The sequence below is a fragment of the Nannobrachium achirus genome, assembly GCF_963921795.1.
Source record: "Nannobrachium achirus genome assembly, chromosome: 9".
Taxonomy (NCBI): Eukaryota; Metazoa; Chordata; class Actinopteri; order Myctophiformes; family Myctophidae; genus Nannobrachium; species Nannobrachium achirus.
The window spans coordinates 57,539,046-57,557,579 of NC_137818.1; the positions used below are offsets into that span (position 1 = coordinate 57,539,046).

General features: G+C 40.6%; 1 protein-coding gene across 1 annotated transcript in view; it reads right to left on the minus strand.

Annotated features, from left to right (window-relative positions):
• Positions 1 to 428: 428 nt before the first annotated feature.
• Positions 429 to 18,534, minus strand: part of rtel1 (regulator of telomere elongation helicase 1) — a 34,170-nt gene continuing 16,064 nt past the window's right edge. The window contains exons 19-33 of the mRNA XM_080734094.1: positions 17,886 to 17,926; positions 16,411 to 16,496; positions 15,688 to 15,765; positions 15,004 to 15,081; positions 13,829 to 13,975; positions 12,131 to 12,246; positions 11,915 to 12,038; positions 10,104 to 10,269; positions 9,714 to 9,862; positions 4,736 to 4,831; positions 3,808 to 4,018; positions 1,959 to 2,096; positions 1,026 to 1,166; positions 606 to 794; positions 429 to 519 (exon numbers count right to left, since the gene is read on the minus strand). Coding sequence (XP_080590220.1) covers positions 443 to 519; positions 606 to 794; positions 1,026 to 1,166; positions 1,959 to 2,096; positions 3,808 to 4,018; positions 4,736 to 4,831; positions 9,714 to 9,862; positions 10,104 to 10,269; positions 11,915 to 12,038; positions 12,131 to 12,246; positions 13,829 to 13,975; positions 15,004 to 15,081; positions 15,688 to 15,765; positions 16,411 to 16,496; positions 17,886 to 17,926 — 1,837 coding nt within the window. The 3' untranslated portion in view covers positions 429 to 442. The remainder of the gene's footprint in view (positions 520 to 605; positions 795 to 1,025; positions 1,167 to 1,958; positions 2,097 to 3,807; positions 4,019 to 4,735; positions 4,832 to 9,713; positions 9,863 to 10,103; positions 10,270 to 11,914; positions 12,039 to 12,130; positions 12,247 to 13,828; positions 13,976 to 15,003; positions 15,082 to 15,687; positions 15,766 to 16,410; positions 16,497 to 17,885; positions 17,927 to 18,534) is intronic.

Consider the following 18,534-nt stretch of genomic DNA (forward strand, 5'->3'; position numbering starts at 1 on the left):
GGGCCCTGGGTACAAGGATTCACTGCAGGCCCCCCATGAATGTTCTTCATAAGGGGAGGGGATTTAACCCATTTAGACTGGGAAAGTGTTACGCATTATTTTGTGCTTTAACTATTGAAAAATAGCAGCTTGTAGATCTTCAAATTTTGAAGTCTTTTTTTGAAAAACCTGTTTCCCTTAGTTCCAGGGACCCCTCAGAAGCAAAATTTGAGTTACAAATGTTCGCTTAAAAAAATACATATTTTCAAAGACTTGAACACATTTTCATGACTTTTCAAAAATAGCAGATCTACAAGCTCGCAGTGCAGCACTCGGTGCCGCGCTGTGAGCTTGTAGATCTGCTATTTTTCAATAGCTAAATAATTAAGGCCCCCTCCACCTTGGGCCCTAGTAACTCAGTCCCACTCCCCCCCCCCCCCCCCCCCCTTGTGACGCCCCTGCTTCAAGGTCCACCAATCAGTGCATCCACCATCTCGCTGTACTGTTTCTTATGGTGAGGACGAACGAACTGGCCAAACTCTGAAAAAAGAAAATAAATCTGGTTAAATATTTTATACTACAGAAAAGATTCATTCAAATGGAAGAACAAAAAAAAAAGGACTTACTGATGAGAAGATCGAAGTTTTCATTTCTCTCGGTCAACACGCTCACCACCGTGGACACCATGGTCTCATAGTTTTCTGTAGCTTTGTAGTTCTTTATGGCTCCTATAAGCTGGTTGCTCTTCTCCAATCCCAGAACTCTTTTCAATTCGTCCACAAAGTGTTGACACTCTTTCTTTGCATCTGTTTGAACTGTTGCCAGGAAAACACATCCACACAGAAATGTTATGAAGACCACTGAGTCAATCAACTCGATAGACAGACAGACAAACATTGTCTATTAGGAAATCCACTGTGCGCAGTTTAGCATGTAATGATATCCAGCTAATGTTGACTAATGCTTTGACACAACCAGGTGGTGCGTGCAGAGGATTCCCATCATAAACAAAGAGAAGAATACGAGAAGTAAACGGAATCCCCAACCTGTCTGAGCTTGCGTCGCACCAGGCTTCCCCGAGGCATGGTTGCCTAGGTGACACCCTCCATTGTTGAGCTGCAGAGCCGTGTTCAGTTCGCCCGAGGTCAAGCTGCCATTGGATGACGCCCCGGCTGCACCCGATCGACCTACAAAAGCGGGATGAAAACAAGCACATTATATAATGTTGCTACCGGTAATGTTGCTACTTTTAGAAGAAAAGAAAAAAAGTAAACAAAACATAATAACATGTATTAGTCATTTCAATCTTCTGAGTCAGAAGCCACTACATTTTTTCTCCCAGCAGTGACACTATGCTCACAGGGCGTGGCACTACACTGCTAGTAAATGATGCGTAGCCTGCAAGCTAGTTCAAACGCGCTTGCACAGTAGATTGGATATAATATAATATGATATATTATTTTAGGATATAGACGTTGCCTGTATATTGGGAAATTAGATGTACTCACACATACAAAACAAAATTAAATAATGTATTGTATTTGTATTGCACTTTTCATTCATAAGGAATCTCAGGGAGTTACATTGTTAAAAAATCAATCACAAAAGGTTAAAACAAGGGGGCGAAAAACGTGTCAAGCTCAAAAGCATATTGCTGACAGTAGCTAACCAAAAAGTAACACAAAAAGACCTGCCTAAATAGAAAGGTTTTTAGGCCCGTTTTCAAGACAAGTCTAGGGTCTGCCCAAAGTAGATTGGAAGCGGTGCAGCTGAGCAGAAGTGCCCCGGTCCCCCATGGTGCAGAGTTTGGTACTGGGCACCCGGAGGAGGAAGCTGTTTGAGGATCTGAGATCCCAAGCTTCTGTATGGTTGTACTATATATTGCAATAATAACGTGGTTGTAACAAACTCCCAAGATGCACTGACTGGACGTGTACCTGGGCATACTGCTGGGTATCAAGAGTTGGAGCATTGCTTACCACCCTGCTGTAGGAGTGCATCCTTCTCCTCCTTGGACAGAGAATGATGAGGCTTGTATCCACACCCAGAACCCGTCAACTCCAGGCACTTCTCATCAAACATCTTTTTGTGATGTGGTCGTATGAACTGGTAGAAACCTGCGACATACATATTAATTAATTTAGTGTTAGTTCACCTATTTTTGACATAAAGCTGTGTGAAATACTTGCCATTAAAATAGTGGTTACAAATGTATTAATTCATTACCAGAGTCCCGTGGTCAGAGTTCTGGTCAGTTTCAGATGAATATAAAGTAGTTCTGGTGATTTGGCAGGGGCTCATGGCCCAATCATTAAAAATAGATGAATCCACAAAACTAGCATCATTTGTATTGTTGACCTATTTCTACCAAATAGACCAACTTTCGTTCAACTTTGACCTCTCTGTCACATGGTACTATTTTTTTGTGTCCAGTATCACTACACCGCTGCATCGTATTTCCCCAAAACAAGGTGCTTTGCAGTCAGCTGATCAAAACGAAACCTCGCTCTATATGGTAGAAATAGGCCAACAATACAAATAGTTTTGTGGATTAATCTATTTTCAATGATTGGGCCACGCCAAATGCCCCCCACCCCATTGAAACTACTTAATATTCATTCGAAACTGACCAGAACTCTGACCACGGGACTCTGGTAATCAATTAATACATTTTTAACCACTGTTTTAATGGCAAGTATTTCACACAGCTTTATGTCAAAAATAGGTGAACTAACACTTTAAGCCCCAACAGTATATACATCATCATACTGTACTAGAACGACATGTCCAATAGAGGACCATCTCTAGTTACAGAGCCACATCATTGTATTAAGCTAGTGACATAGAAGGCACTTTGACTACACCAGCATCACGTATGAGCTTCTTTTATCCCCAATAGAGCAGGTTAAATGTGGTCAATGTATACTCCGTCATGTGACAAAGTACGAATCAGACCAGAACTGAAATTACTTAAAGGACAACTTCATCCATTTCCAATATAATATAATCTTTCCTCACTAATGCTCGTTATAATATGGTCCCATTTTTGTCTACTCATTCTGTGTCTCAGATGAGGTCTGTGGACAGTTCAGACCAGTGACATCATCGTTGGGGAATCCACGCTAATAGAAACTGCAGGCGTTCTATTCCTGGAAGGTTATAATGCCATAATGGAAGTCATTGAAGTAAAAAGAAAAAAAAAACCTTTAGACCCTTTGACAGATAGACACACTAACATTCACATGTATATGTTGTACTCCAGAGATAATTCAAGTCATTGCTATTCATCATAGTTGTAAATGTTAACACCTACACATGGTCCATGCAGTTCTCATCACCACAGCACCACTTCCTAGTTCGACCTTACCTTTCATTGTTGAAACTGACCTTTAAATGCCAGGTTTATGGCTACATCCTCATGAATTCAATAAAGATTCATAGAACTAGTGTCCCTGCTTAAAAGCCACCCCCAAAAGGACTTTTGTTCAATTGATTACTCACTCCATGGAGACTTTATTCAATAATATTTCATGTTTTTGTTGCATTCCTAACAAAATAATTTTATTATAGTAAATTTAAAAATAGATGTAGAACCTCGCAGCGCGGCACCGTGAGCTTGTATATCTGCTATTTTTCATTTAAAGCACAAAATAGGGGTGAATCCTTGTACCCAGGGCCCAGAATTTGGTACGACACCCCTGACAACACCTGTCAACTACCGTTTGCCCCAAGTGTCACAAATTTGCACTCTTGAGGGAATCACTTCTGAAAACAGAGTCATGCATTCAGTCACATCACATAGCATGAGACCACTATCATATGACTTACCTCTGAACAGGCTGTGAGTATTGACATCTCCGGTCAAGAGGGAGGCTGTCTCAGTCAACAGCTCATCAAGATCGTTTCCCTTCTTGTAATCCTGAAGAGCTTGCATGATTCGCTGGAAGTTCTCCAGGCTCAGGGACTTTTTCATTTCTGCCAGGAACCGCTTTGCTTGGTCTCCTTTACTGTCCTCTGACACTTCTGAAGACCCAGCTCTCTTCAAGACACACACAATAATGGAATGCATATCAGGAAGGGCTCTTAACATATCCATTCAAATACTCACAAGAATTATTTGATTGTTTAAATAACCTGGACAACATCATTGAATAACAGCTCTATAGTAAAAAATAACTTTTAAGGCTTCACCCAACGACTCTCTTTAAGATAACAAAGACAAATATCGAACTGACCAAATACAGTGTTTTTTTTTTTTTTGCCCTGTCATATTCCGGCTTTTATGAGTATTAATGGAATTTGCTGAATATGGCTCATATTGTAGTCAGTGACTCAGCTAAGGGGTTAACCAAAGGAAATAAAACCTTTATATGATTACAGATTGGGGAAGTGGTCAAACTATAAATATAGCCAATGACGGATATGGTAGAATGTGTTTCAAGCATTCTACGCATTTTATCAGTGTCCTATAAATAGCTTTTATGGCTCAGGTATACAGTTTATACCTGAGGTATGACGTATAACACATCAGTATGTGATGTGTATTGTGTAACAGTGTTCCACCAGTGCAGTGTGCACTGTGTATGAATGGGGGAATAGGAAGTACATTGTGAAGCATTATTTGAGTGGTTGGATAAAGCGATATTACAATTACAGTAATCAATTTTCAATTACTTCTCAGTGGCAATTGTATGGGTTCAAGTAGTAGCTGGGTATAAAATACCAAAACATAGAGAAAAATATATATTATACACACCCTTCCTTGGACCAATTTGATTTTACGTTTTCCTCCTCGTTGTTCATCATCCACACGCTTGTCATACTGAAGAGACAGTGTGGATAAGCGGCTTGCCTACAGGAGGAAGAATAATTGTACAAATTATATTATATAAGACGGCCTAGGGGCGAGGTCGCGCAACATGGGCACGTGCACGCATCCGCCAGGGTGACAGCAAACTGCTGGGTGAGCACTGCCTCTTTGGAATGGGATCAACTTTGACCAAAGAAATGCAGACCTGGTTGGTTGTTTAAGTAGGACAAAATGTGGACATATTTTCCCAAATATGGAGATGACTGACATCATAGATGTTTGACGTCATAGACCACATGGACTCACACAATTTTTTCTAAATATGGGCATTCCCAGATATGGGCCATGTCCATATATGGGCATTCCCAGATATGAGGGCTAAATATTGATGACATCAGGGATCTCCATATATAGGCATAACATAGATTGTATTATTGTGGTTGCCCTAATAGGGCATCATCTGGGAATGCCCATATATGGACTTAATATTGACGTTTTCGGGCCGGGTACTAGGGTAGTGCGTAAAATGTATGCTAATTAGTAAGGCCAGACGGGGCCTCAGGCCGGACCAGCTAGGGACGGGCCTTAATTTTCGGGCCCGTTGAGAACACTGAGCTGGTCGAGTCATCATTGTGATGTCAGAAAAGGTCAGTGCAAATGAATTGTCAGAAGAGCATGAGGTGTGACAGATAGACAGACAGACATGAGCTGGAGGTTGTCATACTAAATAGCGACCTATGGTCGCAACAAATTAATTAATGCATCAAGTAACATTTCACCAAAAACATTTCATGACCTTCATAGAGGCAGATATAAATGTAAGAAACAAATACAGTTAAGTTCCAATCACATTTCAAAAACCTTGAGTTTGACTTTCATTGCCAACTTTTCCTGAAAATTGTCATTACATTACATGCGGGCATTTCCCATAGGCCGGCTTTACACTGCAGTCAAATCCAGACCAAATCCGATTTGGTTCTCAAATCTGATCTTTTGGCCCGACTTTTCACACTGCATTTGCAAGTGACACAGATCTGATCTGTGCGTTCTGACTGATTTTAACAGCGTCAGCCCAAAGCTGCCCTGCGTCTACATATCTGCTTTGGTTACCGTGGTAACGACGTCGGCGTCATGACGTCACGTCACAACGTTGACGCTAGTTGATCACATGTTCAGGAAATGCGACATAACAGACAAGCGACAACAAAAACTTTGTCTCTCCTTTTCTTCACTCTTGTGTTCTCTGGTTGTATCTATTTAGTTCACGTGTTTTCTCTCTCCTCTCTTGTTTTTCTCATGTGCTCAGCGTGCTGTAATATGCGCTGTAATCAAATAGTAAATAATTGCGCTCTGTAATGACGTCGGGGCTCCGCGCTCGGGTTGCGCAGCACAAGTGACGCTTGGCCAGTTTGATGTGGCTTGCATGTGACCTGCATATAACTCAATGGGGTGTATGTGGTTGCTGCTTTCAGACTGAGTCAGATGTCCTCAGATCCGATATGGATCGGATTTGAAACTACCTCTGGATGTGGTTTTTCAAAATCGGATTTCATGTGACATGAATGTGACCTGTCTGGATTTAGACTATTTAAAAAAAATCGGATTCCACTTTTGAAGTGACTCAGATCTGATTCAGGTGTAAAGCCGGCCTTAAAGTAGCCAACAGTTGTGGCACTCTAATTACATTTATATTATGATTCTTTTTTTTCTTTTTTGCTAGGGTGACAAAAAACTGAAAAAAAAAAAAATGAAAAAAAAGAAAGAAATGGGATAACGCTATAGATCAATCCGTGCCTCGACCACCCGCTTCAAAGACAGTTTCTTCCCCACAGCCATACAAACTCTGAACTCCCTCAGTACTTCTCTCCCTCTCCCCCCGTCACCGTAACTAAATGGTTGTCTGTCTTGTTTCTTGTTGTTTCTATGTTTTTATTGTTGGACGTGGTAATGGTGTAAATGTCCTCGTGTTTTTATGTCTTGTTCCTTGTCTCTGTCAGAGCTGTAAAGAAACATTCTGAACTGAAACTAATTACCACCAACCTGGTTGTGTGGCAATAAAAGTAACTTGAACTTGAACAGGAAATCAGAGTTCCCACCAGAGATATTTGTCCAGGATACCTTCATTAACGGGTGACAACTCAAAAAGGCAAGACCCAGCATGTCTTAGTAAAGTCTCGGGCCATTCAGGGGCAAATCTAGGAGCCGACACAGTTGTTATCTCACTCATTCATTCAGCAGCCATTCCAAAATCTTCCAGGTGTTCGTTTCAGTTGAAATATGGTGACCGTGAAGGTCATAGCCTGAGATTCACATCACTTTCATTCTAATCAAACCATTCAGTGCTTCATCAGAGGTTAACTTTATCACAGAGAACTATATTCATTTGCAGTGAGCATTCCCTCATAAGGGATTAGTGAAGCAAAACCATGCAAGGAAAATGCTTTCCCCGCAGCATAACAGAGCCATCCATTATTATGCTGTCTCACTGCGTTGTTCTCTTTGTGTAACCTCGCCCATCAGGCTTTCAGAGAGAAAGCCTGGTGTTTGTTCACAACAGGCCGTTTGGTTCCACCTAAAGCGCGGAAACCACTAGAAGAAGCGGCGTCGCTTTGATTTGGTTCCCTCCGTTTGTTTCCCCAATCTCTATTAAAATGCTCGAGTAGCCTAGTGTAGTCTTTCCAGTCGCTACGAGTTGGACTAAAAGATGCATATACCAAACACATTTTTCAAAAGCAAAACTACTCCGCATCAAGGACTTTATTAGGTAGGCCCTAAAAGTATGTCCTTGAGCGCAGGGGAATTATTTTGGGTTAAAACTGTTTCCGGTGGATAGTTCCGGCCAAATTGTAGTCCTTTGAGTACTACAACATGACGTTTTGTGGTTTCCGCTCCAGACCGGTTACAAGCCCGAAAAGTGAAGTGATCCCAGACTACTCTTTGTGTATGCCACGCATCCACGACTCATCTGACCACATCACTCATCTCTGTAGACCAATGTCTTTGAATTTTACACCAGTGAACTTTTATCCATTTGACATTCTCGGTCACCTGAGGAAGAGTGTCTCTTCTGCTTTTCCTTACATGTGACACTAATGAACTATGTAATGTAAAACAAAAGAAAAATGTCATTAAAGGCCCACTTCACCTCTGGGACTACCAAATCTTATTGTTGTTTGGGACACGATCAACACAGTTATTTCTTTGTGTTCGATCTGTGTTTTGAGATATTTTAGTATTTCAGCATGACTAGTGATGCATTTAGCATCATATGATGCATCATGCTGCATCATATGATGCAAAATGCATCACTAGTCACGGTGAAAACTAATGGGTGCTTTGGACCTCCATTTCCAACCAGCTGATGATGTCTTTGCCATGGGTAGAAATGCAGATGTCACTTTTGTCACAGTTCCTATTCAAACGTTTGTGACTGAAGTGCCTGCCTTCCGTTCCCCAATAAAGCACCGTATTTCATATTCACTTAAATCTTTTTATCTTGCCATCTGGATCCAAAATCGAAGTCAACTCGGCCTAGTTAGCATGTTTATACACGCCACAGAGCACGATAGGATGTTACTGTAACTTTGTATCATGCAGTGAGTACACCTTTATGGAAGCATCTGCATTTGTTATGTATGTCCACTCATTTATTCAGGGTTTTCCTTTAATTTGTCACCCGTCTGTATTACCGTATGTTCTTGTTCATACGTTAGCAATGATTCTATAATCTTTTTTTTTTTTTTATTGAGAAGGATTTCTTTTGATTATTTTAAAATCACAAACTTGATAAACCACATAAGCTGCAAAAATAGCCATTGTACAAGCTGGCAAAAGGTCATATCATGACAGGATTGACAGCAGCCAAATGCTTACTTTTCTATGGCTTGAAGAATCACTCTTCAATCATTATGAAGTTGCCTTGTAAATTCAGCAGGGGCGCCCGCTGGCCTACTGGTCCAGGCGCATACCACATAGGCATTTGCCACATAGGCATGGATGCCTGGCAGCATCGCCGGTTCGAAACTAATCTAAAACTAATGTGTAGCAATCGAGCAGGTCCCTTGAAACTGACAGGGTCATGCTCGTCTCATGCTGTTGAGTTTAACTGACCTTTTGTCTATGCGGAGGACAGCACAGGGAAAGAAGATTTGAATGCGCTGAACTTGAAACAAAGCTATAAAACAAACTGGGAGCACGAGGGGATGTTTGTGATTGGCTGGCTTTAGCTGCACATGCAGGGTGAGGGGGGAAACTATATTGATCATACCATTGACGTTTGCTATTTTGAATAGGTATTTACTTTGAGATAAAAATGATGATATATTGTTCTGACCTTGCCCACCCTCCTGTGAGGGTAGTATAGGTTACAGCTTACATTGTCTGTTTGCATGCCAGTTACCGGAAACTTCTACTTTCCACAGTTACCTAATCAATAAGTCAGGATAGACTGTGACAGTGAATATTTGCTCATCTAGGACAAATTGATGTTGAAATACTTAGTGAAGGTTGCAATACCTTGGAATGTCAGCTTTGTGTTTTGGTTGTGCAAAAGAATACATTCAAGGTATTTTCAGTTGCTTCTATGGTAAAGAAGGTGAAGCCAGGGTAGAATAATTAAACCCTTGTTTTATACACAATCTTCACCATTGCAGTATACTAAATGCATGTTGATCTAAATGTACTGGTAGTTGTATGGTGGTCCTTAAATCACCCTCTTGGTCATACAGTGTTGCATGACATTTTAGCAAAACACAAAACAGCTGATGTACAACCTAACAACATCTCACGGTGCAACGTACTGTGAGGTTGTAGATCGGCTATTTTCTCTATTTCATTATTTTTTTTATGCCAATAATGACATGGCCAAAATAAAATAATGAAAAAGATAAAAAATAAAATAAGAAAAAAAACAACTAAATATTACCTTCTCCTCTCCCACAAAGGAGTGCATTAGGTCTAATTTGGGCTGGTCGCTGTGCTCCAGGGCATGCAACAAGCTGGCTGGTCTCCTTTGGCTGCGCTGCACATCTGTTGTTTCATACTCTATACAGAGCTTGGCCATGCCCTGTTCATCTGAGGACACGAGAAAGAAAGAGAGAAGGAAAGAAGGAAAGAAAGAACAAAGGACGATGAATTGTTTTTATTTTTTATCTTTTGCCCCATTTTCTCTCAATTTTAGTTATGTCAATTCCCAATTCCACTTCTCGTACGGTGGTCTTTTGTTGCTGCTGACCTCCACCGGTGGGTTCAGTAGGAAGGTAATAGTAGGCCAGTGGGTCTCAACATTTTCTGCGTAATGGTCTGTTTGACTCACTCAGTTTTCTCCTCTTGAGACTGGGAACATGGGCGTCAAGCATTTTGGCCTTCTGGGTCTGACAGCTCAAGGAGGATGAGTAACTTGTGGAGGTCGAAGGCTGGGTTTCTGCAGACTGTACTTTTTCACGGCTCTTAACTTCACCTTTCTTATCCAGAAGGGGCCTCTGTCACATAATACATTCACACACAACGAGCCTTAGTAAACAAGACTAATTTCACTTCCTCCAAACTGTAATACGTGATTTATACTTAACTGCGCATGGGTGTTGCTTGGCGAAAATAGCCAACACTTATGAGTTAGTGTACTTATGAGTACTAACTCACTTATGAGTTAGTATTTTCAGTGCACACCATGGCACTCAGCAGGAAATCTGGCATTAATGTACCATTTCACACCGCCATGACCCACTGAACATGAAAGTTTCACACAAAACCGAATTACGGTAATAATAGAATTGGTCGGTTCTTAATGCTCTCCTGGTCCTAAATACAAAATATGTCTGTGTCAGAAGCTACAGTACAAGTGTGCGGACACTCTTTGTTGTGTTTAAAAGTGAAATGTCAACAAGATCAGTCAGTCAGTCAGTCAATCAAAACAATGAGAAATACAACACAGTGCAGCATCACAAAACTAAATAGGTCAATTAAATTGGAATAATGAAATCAGGATTTCAAACATTGCTATAATAAAATTATAAAGTAATCTATGTGTACAATAGAACAGTACAATTAAGTGATCTATGTGTAATAATTGTTGTGTATAACTGCAACCATTAATGTATTAGTTGGGGGTGGAGACTAATGCACAGTGAATTCAAAACCTGAGTTATTTTTTTGTGTTCAATCTGTGTTTTGAGATATTTTAGTATTTCAGCATGACTAGTGACGCATTTTGCATCATATCATGCATCATGCATGATCATATGAAGCAAAATGATTGTGTTGATCGTGTCCCAAACAGCAATAAAATAAGATCTGGTTGTCCCAGAGGTGAAGTGGGCCTTTAACTCATACCCTGCCAAAAAAGAAGTTTCTATGATAAAAACGTCTTTAAAACGTCTTTTTCACTATGGACCTCCCTGCCAGACGTCTTCTGAACGTCTTTTTTTTTTAAATAATTAAAAAAAAAAAAAAAAAAAAATTGAAAATTTTTTTTTTGAAAAATTTTTTTTTGGACCTCCAACAGTGTACTAGGCATGATCGCGATCGCGAAATTGCATGTTTAACCCCCATACCAACCCCATCTTTCAAACATGGCAGCCATGTTTGTTTACATTTGAAGAAAACATAAGGTCTCCTTTCTCCTGAATGCCTGAACGGATTTCCAAGCGGATTTTTTTGTTTGAAAGCTGTGAAAAGCATGCACATGCATAGTGCATGATCTGTGCACGAATGTGTGCACCAGCGTGCACACTATTTTTTTAACCCTTTGTTGGCGAACTGGCAATATAAGAGGTCATCCCACTTTAAATATGGCACAGACTGAGTTAAGAGTATCTTTAGCCTGATATTTTTCATAGATTATTTAGCTTTCAGCAAAGTGTTCAAATGTAATGCATCAAATAATATTACATAATGTATTGTACAGGTAGTTTCTCCTGAACTGGCAGCATCATACCCACAATGCATTGCACAAACAACCAGAAGCGAGCAGAACCATCATCTGTCGAAGGTAGGATACCTAATGCAATTTCCACTGGCGATTGAAACGTCATTGTCACTGCCCAAGTACTGTAAATGTTGGAGCAGCAGACAAGAATTAGACATTATTCTTTATCATTTTTAGAATAACACGTGTAAAACACATACCAGCTTTTGTGCAACCTTGAAGAACTGAGCGACATCGCGCACCACATGCCCAAAGTTGTCGTACTGGCGCACATACGGTCTCACCCACGAAGGAAGCTGTGCTCTGGCGTCTTGACTTTTAAACCTGCAGGGGGAATTATTAATTCCAAATGGATGTATGTGTAAATAATGGTATTTTACGACTCATTTTGCCATTATTTGTTATCTCATCCTTACCTCAGGTCACACAGAAAGATGGCACCATAATCGTCTTTGTGACGAATCACTCTGCCAATGGCCTGGTTCACAGCCCGAGACGCCTGCTGTCTGTACCACTCGTTCCCAGAAAGGTACTGGTGTTGAACACATGGCGTAAACATAATCACACAGGGGAAAGGTCTGAATCATTCAGTGCTCTCAAGCCTTATAGGGCATAGCAGTGGCGGCTATTTTGTGGTTCCATGGAACACCAGACAGTACATTTTTGGATTTTGGAATTTATTAAGCACAAACAACTCCTGGTGAATCATTACTATAACTAGAAGCAGTGCTCTTCCGAGTACAGGTCTCCACCAGGCCTGGCATCCTGGTGGTGTTATAATAGGCCAATGTAAAAAGGGTGGCATGTGTTCTTCGCTAATCTTAGACCTTTCATGGCCGACAGATGCTGCATGCATGATTTGAGTCATTGTGTTCCAAAAATATATTTTGCAAAAGTCTACCTGCTGGCGGCGCAATAACAGGCCAATGTGAAAAGGGTAGCATTTGTTCCTTGACCTAGTGGGAAAATGTGTTGCAAATGTCATGGTAATCGCAAGCTGCGTTGATGATTTGAGGCATTTTGTTCAAAAACAGAGCAATCCTGCAAACTTTGGAAGCCAATATTAGCCAATTAGGATGGAATATGAAATTTCAGAAGTATCGGACTTGATCACATGACTATAGAGTTACTGTGTACTGAGTTGCATGATTGTTGGAGAAAATCTGATGGAGTAATAGCAAAGAACGTGTTTTACATAAGTTGTCCTCATGATGGCGCTATAAAAGGCAAATGTGAAAAATGCAGGGCAAAGGTTTATCCTTAGCCTCTAGGGAGTGCGCATACAAAGTTTCCCACTTATCGGTGGAGTTAAAGGTAAAACACAAATTGCCCTGTTATAGCGCCACAATGAGGCTGATTTGAGAAATTTGAAATGGCATTTCTTCCTCGGCCTAGTGGGAACATGCGCGCCCAATTTCACCAAGATTGCACGCTGTGTTCATGATTTGAATCCTGCAAACTTTGGAAGCCAATTGTAGCCAATCAGGATGGAATATGGAAAATCGGACAGATCCATGTTGATCACATGACTGTAGAGATACTTACTCTCTACCGATTTGTGGACAAAAGAGTAGTGTACAGAAATGTGTTTTGCAAACATCGGCCTCATGGTGGCGCAAAAAAAAAAAGGGGCCATTTAAAAAATGTGGGGCAGAGGTTCTGAATTGGCATCCAGGGAGGGTGTGTGCTCATTTTGGCAGCGACCGGGCCAACGGCGCCGGAGATTAGCTGGTAAAATATGTGAAAAATGTAAAAATTAAAAAAAAAAAAAAATGTATTTTTTAAATAGTATAATAATACAACCAGTAAGACGCCTAAGTGACGACCCTGAGCGGAGCGTGGAGCGAGTGCGGAGCGAGAGATGCGAAAATCAAGGTGAGCGACGGAGCGGCGGGGAGCGGAGCGGCCCGGTGGCAGACCAGAGTGACGAGCGAGTGGGACAAGAGCCCTCTGGAGCGCGGAGCGGCTTTTGTCATCGCTCCACTCCGCTCGTGTGCCCTGGTCCGTCTGTCTCAGACTGTGTGTCTGTCCAAAATTAATTAATTAAAGTACTATGCTGACTTAAAATGTCTTATGCACCCAGGCATACATCCTGAAACAGAGTTAGGCTTTACCTTCACCCCGGGAACCTTCTTCCTGCACATCTCGTCCAAGAACTGGATCTTCAGGACCACACGGGGATCCATCTTTGGGGGGAAGGGCATACCGGTGATGATGACGCCACGTCCATAATTGTCAGCAAAATCCAGTCCCTCGCTTGCCTGCATGCAAGAAGTGAATGAGGTAGTTAGGGCTGTCACAATTATTATATAATTGTCTAATCGTGATTATTTGACATTATCGCAATTATTTTGTCATAATCGTGAATGTCAGAAATAGTGGAAATAGCAGATCTACAAGCTCACAACGCGTCGCATCGCGACGCGTTGTGAGCTTGTAGATCGGCTATTTCCACTATCAATGTTATTTTAAGTAGTATAAAGTTGTCGAATATGTCAGTAATTTCTTTGTGTATTTAGGTTTTGTGTCATATCTGCCATGTGCAACTTCAAAGCCTAAAAGCCAAACAGAAATGTAATTGTCAATGACAAAAACACAATTAAATCGTTAATCGCCAATTATTTGAGTGACAATTAATCGTCATGTAAAATGTCATATCGTGACAGCCCTAGAGGTAGTGTATAGATTTTCATTGTATATTAAGTCACCCAACACCATGATCTGTTCTCTTTTCAACCAATTTGACACTAGGACTCGACCTTTGCATTGTCCATGTTGTCATGACATCTACTGTTTATAAAACAACACAATATTACTCTGTTAATGTTAGTCTGTCAGCCTAAGGGTTGCAAACTGAGTACACACGCATGCACGCACGCACACACGCACACATGTCAGAAAAACCTTCAGGTCTTAGATCCCGTGGCCATTATTGACAGAGACTCGAGTTCTGCTTTTTTAAATATATGAGGATATGATAGCTATAACAATACATTCTATGATTACAAGTTGTGCCTTTTTGCAGAATTGATTTACAATCAGTAAGTGAAATGTATTGAGTATTTGATGATGGCAGGTAAGAGATGGGAATTACTTAAAAAAGAACTATTGACACTACAGACCACATTGCACATAGAATCCCTCACACAGCGATTACATTTAAATACACCCCACATATGCAGTGGCACCTGACATACATATTGAGATTACACACACAAAGACACACAATGACATATTCATGAGATGTAACAAAACAAAACAAAAATGAATATGAAGAAATATACCTCACCTTTCCTCGACACACAGCAAAAAAGCTTCCCCCTCTGGATGTGGGATCATTGACTTTGTTATAATATCCATCGATCACCTATAAATGGGTATGGAAGTGAGGTCACACTTGTTGCGGTTAATATTGACACGTGAGCATGTTTAGACCTAACTCATGCAAAGTAATATAACCTAGCCTTTCCATAGACATAGACCAAGGTATTTCCAACACATTTCAGTCCATCTTAATAAAAAATTTCTCCCACGATTCTGTAACCCATTTTTCACCTGGTGTCAATTATCTAATGTAATCCTGGGCACTAGACTCCCTCTGCCAACCTGGGGAGACAACGGACTGACCTCATACTTCCTTCTATGCATGAGGTCGCTTCTTTTCACCTGACAGGGGGGAGTTTTCATGGTTGGACGTAGCGCGTGGAAGGAACACGTTATTCCAACCAGTTCCTTTCCCCTCCATCAGGTGCCCCGGCTGGCCAGGGGGAGGCAGTATAGAGACCAGGATTACTGCATGTTTTTTTGTGAGGGTACCTACCCTAGGGGACACGGGGAGAACATGCAAACTCCACACAGAAAGGCCTTTTTGCCAAACCCACCTAGGGTATGGGCACTGATGACGCGGAGGAGAGAACACGCCATCGACAAGATCTGACAGATGAGAGGACAAAACAAATCAACCCAAACTGACCTCTGTGAAGGTGCCTTTTCCTCTGGGCTCAACAAACATTGGCTTCATATTTTCGATGCGCCCCGCGTGTCCATTTGCCTGGGGAAGAGGACACGTTAGCTACAGTCAGCTAAAATATCTAGTACAGGGGTTTTCAAAGTGGGTGACGGGGCACCCTGGGGTGCCGTGACAGCAGTCCAGGGGTGCCGCGAGATGATTTGATAATATTTGGAATTCATTTGGACACTTAAAACAATATTTAGTATCATATTAAACTTGAAGTACAAAGTTATTTTCAGTCAGTTCTAACCAAAATGGCTATTATCTCAACATTTTCCTCGCAAAATGATCACTAAAATATCGTCACTGTCGGGCAGAAACCTCGTATCTCCTCATGTCTTTTGCCCTGCTTCATCATACAAGACCGTCGCACAAAACTAGTGAAAACAGCCGTTCTACAAGATGCGAGGCGTTGTGTGCTTGTAGATCAGATGTTTTCACTAGTTTAGTACTTTTTAGAGATGATAAATACAAAACGAATGGTTTTGGACTTGGTTTCCACCTGACGACGACGATATACTATAAATATAAGGTGCTGGGAGTGAAAATTATAATGTAGGGGGTGCCTCGGATTAAAACAATATTCATGGGGTGCCCTGAGACAAAAACGTTTGGGAACCCCTAATCTAGTAAATCTGTATGGCAACAACATTATTATGATGAATTGATTTGAGGACTACTCACTCTCCAGAACTCCAGAGTCTTGTCCATGACCGGGTAGGAGGGAAAGAAACACAGCAGACCATGAGGAACCACCCGACCCAGGTTAGCTAAGGTGACACACAGACAAACACTGGCCTTCATTTCATATGACAGATCGGATGATTACCTTTAAAACACATTTAGACCTGAGGACGATTCAAAAAAGTCCTTCTAAAACCTAACCTAAGGTTTCTGAAAACCTTCAATTTCATTAAAAAATCACACCTTGTGAACTGAGTGGTGGTCAAATAAAAATAGTCGTGTGTGTCTACAGTGTGTGTGTGTGTGTGTGTGTGTGTGTGTGTGAGAGAGAGAGTGTTGAGTCTGCCTGCTCAATAGCGCCCCTCCTTTAACGTGTGTGGTCAGGAGAGGTATGACAGGCGACAGACATACATACATACATACGGACACGGCATTGTGAAACCTGATTACAGGAGTGGCGGTGAGACCACCACTCAAAAAATGATGTTGCTATATGTATAGCAAATACTAATCTGACACGGAGGTAGCACTAGCAACCAGTCAAATGTACAACAACGTATAGGTAGCACCAGGTAGGGCTGTCACGATATGACATTTTACATGACGATTAATTGTCACTCAAATAATTGCCGATTAACGATTTAATTGTGTTTTTTGAGCTTGTAGATCTGCTATTTCCACTATTTCGGACATTTTTCAACATTCACGATTATGACGATTATGACAAAATAATTGCGATAATGTCAAATAATCACGATTAGACGATTATGTAATAATTGTGACAGCCCTAGCACCAGGTCTAAATGAGTTACAGCATTGACATGCCTCTTTGTCACAAATAATATTATGGCTTTAAATGGGAATGTCTGTAAATATACTCAAGCATGCTTGAGAAATACTGTACCGTTCTATAAACATTTTACTACTGTTCTTTATTCCACTGAATAATATAACATCACTTCTCACAAAGCAGGGTGTTCTTTTTTTTCCATGTGATAAATTCACCAGAAAATATATATTTTTTTACACTGTTGTTTGTGTCATGAGTACATCCAAAAAAAACTCTAATATATGATGATGACATGACACATCAAATATTTTATTTGAACTAGATTGATTTTTCATTGTGGAAATACTGTAGGCATAAATGTGAAATATTCACCACTGCATTTTCGTGTTTATTCATCACGCGTTCGCGCCTCTGGTATTTAACAACCTTTAACGTGACAAAAAGCTGAATGTTGACTAACTGGCAAGGATGGAGATGTGGGTTAAGTGGAAACAGCATGTGCACAGAAACAGGGTTTAACCCATTTAGGCCTAACCTATAGTTTGGCCTAAATCAGAATTTAGCCTACAAAAACAAATATGTTGCAACATACTGTACATGTACTGTAAGCCCCTCCCATACATTAAAATGTGTACCCGGCCTGAATGGGTTAATATGTCTAGCATACATTAGTGATTTATCTTACCAACAGTGCAACCTAAAGAAGCCATATTTTCAGGGATAAACCTGGGGATGGAAAAAAGAAGGAAAGATAAGAAAGTAACAAACATCTCTTTCAGTGAACTTAAGTATGCTTGTCCTGAAGCGTCAGTTGACACAGAACTTGTTCGATACACATTTCAAGGAACATGATTAAGGTACTACTGTAGATAAAGCTTATATTATGTATAACTACTGCATGTCAAACTGACATGTGGTGGTAGGTGTTTTCATTTTTATTCAATGTAGAATTATTTCTTTAACAAGGCCGTTAAACATATTTTCATACAAGTGGTAATGTTTGAATGAAAATGACTGGACGTTGCTGGTGTCTATGGTTGAGATGTCAATGTTAGAGACCAAGAAGGCAAATGTGTCTTCTTTTTTGTTTCATTTTCTCGATACCACTTTTGAAATTGCAAAAGGAATATTGGTGATGACTGATGACCTAACGTTCAAATGACATCATTACATCATACTGTAACAGGTAGTCATCCCGTCTCAGTGCTAACAGTAAAAGAAACTGTATCTTTTATCAAATCATTACCTCATCACCATGACGGCTGTGTAATACGTAACCAAAAAAAAAAAGGAAAAGAAGAAAAAAGAAAAGATCTTTCGTTCATAGTTGTCAT